At 40.8% G+C, this 7112-nt stretch overlaps 1 protein-coding gene across 3 annotated transcripts; it reads right to left on the bottom strand.

Annotated features, from left to right (window-relative positions):
- Positions 1-416: 416 nt before the first annotated feature.
- Positions 417-6785, bottom strand: LOC131251519 (putative disease resistance protein RGA3). Of its 3 annotated transcripts, none has more exons than XM_058252275.1 (2): positions 3532-6785; positions 417-732 (listed from the first exon to the last, which is right to left on the bottom strand). In XM_058252275.1, exons 1-2 carry the CDS (start codon positions 6692-6694, stop codon positions 662-664), a joined length of 3234 nt encoding a protein of 1077 aa, XP_058108258.1. In that variant the 5' UTR covers positions 6695-6785; the 3' UTR covers positions 417-661. The 3 variants fall into 3 exon arrangements, with proteins under 3 accessions (XP_058108258.1, XP_058108259.1, XP_058108260.1); XM_058252276.1 differs by lacking the exon at positions 417-732 and adding an exon at positions 1643-1681; XM_058252277.1 differs by lacking the exon at positions 417-732 and adding an exon at positions 1648-1666.
- Positions 6786-7112: the final 327 nt, after the last annotated feature.

Raw genomic sequence — 7112 nt, 5'->3', positions numbered from 1 at the left:
ATGTATCCTTGAGGAAGATGGTGATCGACCTCATCATGTCCATCCCTGTGTCAAATTTGGTGAGAAATTGAAGGGAATGTTTCCAACAAAGAGGCTATAAGGCCTTTTCTTCTTCTTACCAATGACAAGAACCCATTTTGGTTCTTTTAACTTTTCTATGTCCAAACGAGTTGGGATCTAGTTCTTCTCAATTACATTACTAAAAGATTATGAAAATCTTACCACGAAATATCCATTAATGCACTCTGGTAAATCAATGGCTACATATCGAAATCCAATTTTGCAAGCTCAAGCAGTATAAATCATGGCACATCTTGATGTCTTGGTTGATTGAAATCAGTTTATTAGCTTGCTAGAGCCAGGTAACCTCCTCTTCATTTCTGAACCTGTTTATCAGTTCATGGGACCACATTGACACATGCCTTAACATCCAAATGAAACATCCACACAACACAAATATTACAGTCTTACTGTGCTTGGAGTAGAGAATTTCACACCATTACATGCCTTGAAAATCCAAAGTATACTGTCCTTGGAGTTAAAGAGTTTCACACCAACACACATTGGCATACATGCCTTACAATCCAAAATAAATGAGGGAGAAGTGTGGTAACAAACCTCCATGGTTGCTCCACCTTCAGCCACACCTTACCGACTGTTATTACTTTCGGGCGTCGGTGTTGATTGGAAGAGGAGTATCATTTGATGGATAGTGTAGATTGATATCTGCAACTGCACAATGGGATTGAATAAGGAGCTAAAATACAAAAAAAAAAAAACATGGAGACCAGCATAAATCAATCACAAGTCAAGAGGATGAATCTTTTTAGCCCACTATCTGAGTTCAGTGACAGTAAGCCCGCAGTCAAGGTCTGGATCAATAATGAGTAAGCCCCATCTTCTTCTTTCTCTTCTCCTCTGTTTCCTTCTCTCTCTCTGTTTTTATTTTTTATTTTTTACACGAGAGAGAGAGAGAGAGAGAGAGAGAGAGAGAGAGAGAGAGAGAGTTATGGGCAACGAGAGGGATGGTGCATCCATCCATTCCATTGCATGACCACGTAGATAAAAGAGTATTTGTGACATTGTGATTTTTGTTTTCACGCGCACACACCCACGCTGTCCACCCACGGGCAGTCGAACCCTTGACCTGTGAGTCTACCACCGGGGCAAGAGTGAGGACCGTGACATTGTGATTAGATTGTGATTGACGGACAAGAAATTTTCTGTTAGAAAGACCTTGTGATGAAGGGCTTTGATCACTTTTCATGGGGGAACGGGCAATCACAAATGCACTCTTAGTGGAGAGATATATGGCATTTGTCTTCGAAACCCAATCACACTTTAATATACAATGTCACAATATCATCAATGTATAACAGATATTTTCTATTAGTAAACCCCACTAATGGTTGCTCCACCAACAACACACTCAATGTATTTGGTGGATCCCCAAATCATTTGATCAAATACTCAGGCTATTTAATTATTAGGCTGTCCGCTGCTTTGGAAAAAGAAGAAGCCCGACACCCTGATAACCAAACAGCCTGATTTTTTATTTTTTTATTTTATCAAATGCTCCAATATGATATGTCCCATTCTATACATGTCTAGATCAAGCCCTGTTTTACTACAGTTGAATCCCTCAGGCCGATGCGTCATTCCGCCACTGCTCCTCGTGGAACTAGAAAAAAAAAAAAAAGAAAAGAAAAGAAAAAAGAAGAGGTATGCATTATATATAAGAGAGATGACATGCACAATTACCCCACTATGACAAGCATGTACATTTTTCAAACAAGCGTTGTCATAGTAGTTGACGTGCCTATTATGACCGGCCGATGCACACAAGTGGAATCTTGGGACATGTGGGGCAAGAGTAGAATTAGGAGGAAATGGACGCGGTTTGGCTAGTGATGCCACCACCAGCCAGGTGGCTAGTGGTCAGTGCTATGCGGACCCCACCATGATGTATGTATTTTATCCATGCTGTCTATCCATTTTGAAAAATAATTTTAGGGCTTGATCCCAAAATGAGGTAGATCTAAATCTTAGGTGGACCACACCATGGCAAAACAGTAGTGATTGAATGTTCAATGTCAAAAACCTCCTAAGGCCCACTATAATGGTTATTTGACATCTAATATGTTGATTAGGTAATACAAAAGAAGGAAATAAATATATATATCAACTTGTAAAATTATAGGGATTAGAGATGTCAAAATTACTATCCGTTAGTATCACACCTATAGTTTCTAAACTATGTAACAATCTTTTGTCATTGGAATACTTCGACGAAGATGACCACCCGGTCGTTACTTTTGCCCCGGTGGTAGACTCACAAGAGTTTCAACACTAGGTCAAGGGTTTGCATCGTGTGCGTGTGAAAAAAAAAAAGAAAAAGTGAGTATAAATTTTTTTATGAAAAGGGTTGATTGGAAATTATAAAGTGAGCAATGGTGGTGACGAAAGGAAAATTAATGATTTTTACTAATGCTGTGACAGACTCTATTACAATCCGACACAAGCCTTTAGAAAGGGAAAACACAAATACATAAATATTACCTTGAATTGATCCAAACTTCTGTGCCCCAAGAAAATTTCAATGGTAGACATTCAATTTATGAGTCATTAAATAGTAAGATGAATAAAAATTTACAATTTTAGGTGCAGTCCCTAAGGGACCCAATGAATTCCTAACTAGAATCATGAGATCCTCTTTAATTGATTCTTTTGTCACCTTGTGAGATTTCGAACCATCCAATGAACCAATTCGAGAACAATCAGATGATGACAAAATTAGAAAAAATTGGCATTCCTTATTTCTATTAAAAAAACTACGAATGTATCCTTAATGTTGGGTAAGTGATTGAATCCTTGTCTTGGAATAAAAAGTATTGATATTGGTGCGATCTAATTCATTTTCGGGTGTGGTCCACTTGAGCTTTAGATATGCTTCAATTTTGTGCTAATGCTACGAAACTATTCCGAAAAACAGATGAATAGCATGCATGGATAAAGACACCATGGTGGGCATCACAGAGTTTACTCAGTGAGCTACCCTGTACTGAGTTACTCAGTACAATCCCCATCGTGGTGTCACAAATTTAGAAATGCCATGGAAACGTGGTTCCAAAAGGTTTGTTTGTAGTTGTACGTTACTTTTGTAAACGTGTGGCTTCCCCAATAATCGAATGGTCTGGGTTTTGGCCAGATGCTTTAGACGGTTTGTCCCACCTGGCACATGGCTGGGACGTTCTACCCACATGCCTTTTCGACAGCTTGGCTTTATCTGGGTTCATGATGGAAAGGTGCTGGTGAGGCTGACAAAGGGCAACGAATAGAGACCTTTGATGGAATCTGGGTGCGGAGACCAGAAACAGAGAAGAAGGAAAATGCCAATCATTTTTCATGCCTAGATACTTTGCGAACCTGATGACCGGATTGGATATGCACGGGAGTGGCCATATTTTGATGTGTGGAGCAAGTACAGATGCAATGCAGGAATCGAAAAGAGAAGTACTAAATGACTCTTACCTTCATGTCCAGAGATTTCTTGCCCATCTCGCTTGATCTCTCGGTTGCCGATCCAGATATTAGGGATGTGTGACATTGCTAGTTGCTGATCGTCCTCTGCATATTTTCCACACCATTTTTCTAAATTTGGACAGTGCATGACCTTCAGTTGACGAAGGTTACAGAGGTCTCTGAGCTCTTTAGGCAGGTGTGTCAGTTTTCGGCAGTTTGTAACGTGGAGTATCTGTAGCCCACAGAGTTTTTGTATCCCAACGGGAAACTCGAAATATGGTGAGTTTTCAATCACCAAGTACTTGAGGTTGCAATATAACGGCAGGTGGATCATATCGATGTCTCTGATGTGGAGCCTGTCGTTGTTTCTGATTAACCCATGGTTGCCCTTGATGATGTCTACAACCAAACACTCGACAGATTCTGAAATGCACGATGTCCAGTATTTGCTTGGTAATTCAATATTTACTTTCCACAGTTTACCATGAAGGAATAAGGGCACTTTCATTAACATGGGGCATTTTGCAATACGTAGTTCAAGGAGAGACGGCATTCCTCCATCTGGTCTCGCAACCCACTCCCTCAAAGTAGCCATTCCATTCAAAACGAGTGTCTCCAACTTGGGGAATGCTGGAGCTGCACCTGTTACGTCTCTACCATCGATGTTCCCGTAGAACTCCGGACCGATGAATTCCACCTTAGTCACTTCTGCTATGATAAGGTATTTAAGGGATGGTAGTGTCCCAAGTGCTGGTAGTTTTATGCAGTCATGGCAGTTACGAAGAGTCACATTAACTAGGTTGGAGAACAATGCATCTTCCATCCATCCCGGGAATTTCAATCCCATGTAACCTGATATATTCAGCTCTTCTAGAATTGTATGGGGCCGAAGGCCTTGCAACACACCCTCACTGATCTTTTCTTTAATCCCAACTGACATTTCTGAACTTCCAAACACTAGTGCTGACAGTCCCCGGCCAAAATACAATTCCAAGTGGCGAAGGTGTTTCTTATTCATTAGTTCTGCTTCCATGGCATCACTCTCATTTAACACCCTCTCCAAATGGTATATTGCTAACTTTCCTTGGAGGAGATTGAGGTTTTTAAGTTCCCCAATCCTGCATTCCATCCCTTTCCCAACAATAAACTTTGACAATGTTCTAAGTGAAGTTAATCTTCCAATCCCATGGGGTAAAGCCTGCAATTGCCAGGTATTTTCAATTTCCAGATGTCTTAGCCTCGCAAGTTTCCACATCTCTTTGGGAAGTTCAGGCAGTTGGCCGCACGCATTAAGTTTCAAGGTTTGCAACAAATACAGTCCGCATATGAAATCAGGCAGCAACGCAACTTCAGTAGCAGATAAGTTGAGGTATCTTAAAAGTTTCAAGTTCTTCAAGGACTTTGGAAGATGAGAACATTTTGTACCACTCAAATCTAATGCTCTGAGGCACCTGAAATTTTCAAAAAAATCATCAGCCAGCACAGTGATTCTTGACCACCCAATGAACAGGAGCGTGCGCAGATTCTTCGCTTTGCACAAGTTTCCTGGAATTGAAGATAAATCGTCACTGCATTTCAATGAGACATGGCGCACATGCAGGGGGATGTTGTTTGACAATTCCATGTTCACGGTATAGCATTCTCTCATGACAGTTTGGAAGAAGTCATGAACAATATCCATCATCTTACAGTGCATGATATTGCCAAAGCAATCTGTTATTGGAGCATCAAACAAGGATCGCCCTAGTAAATCGTAAAAATACCCATCACCTATACTTTCCATTGCTGCACTTTCCTCTGGAAGAAAGTCCTGGGCCATCCACAACTTGATTAGTGTCTCCCTCTCTATAACATGATCCTTTGGAAATATAGAACAAAAGGCAAAGCAACGCTTCAAATAAGGAGGCATATTTTCATAGCTTAATTGAAGACCTCTTGTAACATTTGGAAAATCCCACGTTTCAGTCTCCAACACAAGCTCCCACTCCCTTTTCGTCCTCTGGAAACGCAACACATTTGCTATTCTCTTTATAATAAGAGGTATTCTGTCACATTTTCTTGCAATTTCTTTCCCAATTTCTTCAAACTCTGCACATTCCTCTGTTTTTCTTTCCCCAAAAGCAATGTGACTGAACAATGACCAAGAATCGCTTTCTAATAGGGGTGCCAGTTCATGCCACTTCGTAGTCCGCATAGTTTTTACGACGGTTTCATTGCGAGTGGTGATCAAAATTCTACTTCCAATATCCCCATCTTTCAAAGGAAGCCTCAATTTATCCCACTTGTCTTCATCTTCATTCCAGATGTCATCAAGCACAAGAAAATATTGCTCTCCTTTCAAGACATTCCGTAGATGATTTTGCACCATTTGCCATTCCAAGAAATCAGGAGGAGGCTGACCCTCCACCGCTTCAATAATTGCATTACAAATCTTAGTCTCATTAAAATTATCTGAAACATGGACCCACATCATTTTCGAGAAGTGCCCAATAACTCGCTGGTCATTGTATATTAATTGAGCGAGAGCAGTCTTTCCTACTCCCCCTGAACCAATTATAGAAATAACGGGAATCTCGTTGCGGACACGACCACTGTTACTTACCAACCAGCGTATGATCCTGTCCTTATCTGGAGTCCTACCAATAATCTCCGTTTCATCAACCAAGGAACTAGTTTTCCTCTCCACCATCTCCATCTCCATCTTGCTATCTATGCTCTCTTCCAAATGAAAGTTAGACTTCTCACTACATATAGCATTGAGCCTTTCTCTAACATTTTTTAAACTACGCCTCATCTCAATGCCCAATTTAACATGAAAGCCCAGTTCATCGACTGTTTCATCTACACTAAGAGTACGTAAGGCAGAGTTACATACCCGCTTTGCAAAAGGTGGGATTCCGCTCTCTTCATTTTCATGTCTGAGGGATTCGGCTTTGTACTGGTCCAGCAAGTCTTCCACGTCATAGGCCACATCTTTGATCTTCTCCAGCCAGTCGCTCAGAGCTTCTTCCTTTCTCCGTTTCCTCTCAGCATCGCGAAGAACGGCTTGAATGGCTTTGAACGCACTAGAAAGATCTTGTAGCTCTTGGCGACAGGACAACACGGATCCTATCTCGGATAGGAGGATGGAATTCAAGGAACCAAGAACCGATGGAACAAGTCCATCGGCCATGAGAAAATAATTTAGTGGGTGAAAGGAAGAAAGCTAAAAAGAAGTTTGCTCTGATGATAGATAATCATCTGGAAATTCAGAACCAAAGGGAATGGTCAAGCCCAGTAGAAATGGGAAGCGGATTGCGTAGTGAGTAACTCACTACGCTTAGCGTACTGAGTAAACTCTGTGAGGTCCACCATGATTTATGTATTTTATCCGCTCCGTCCATCCATTTTAATAGATAATTTTAAATCTTGAGCCCAAAAATGAGTCATACAGTGTTCAAATGGACCACACCACTGTAAAAATTTTACCTGAACGTCTACCGTTGGAAAATTCTTCGAGGCGACATAAGTTTTGGATCAAGCCTATATTTTTCTTTTCCCTTCATCCATATCTGTACGATCTTATGAACAGGTTGGATGTCAAATAAACA

This window comes from Magnolia sinica, chromosome 7, assembly GCF_029962835.1.
Source record: "Magnolia sinica isolate HGM2019 chromosome 7, MsV1, whole genome shotgun sequence".
NCBI lineage: Eukaryota > Viridiplantae > Streptophyta > Magnoliopsida > Magnoliales > Magnoliaceae > Magnolia > Magnolia sinica.
The sequence above is the reverse complement of the archived record's forward strand: the minus strand, read 5'-3'. Positions and strand labels throughout refer to the sequence as shown.

What these genes read in the sequence shown, in the direction of transcription:
- LOC131251519 (XM_058252275.1), bottom strand. Translation starts at nt 6,694, where the DNA reads ATGGCCGATGGACTTGTTCCATCGGTTCTTGGTTCCTTGAATTCCATC. An exon ending in AGAAATCTCTGGACATGAAG is followed by an intron (nt 733 to 3,531) that starts GTAAGAGTCATT and finishes CCCATTGTGCAG; the next exon opens with TTGCAGATATCAATCTACAC.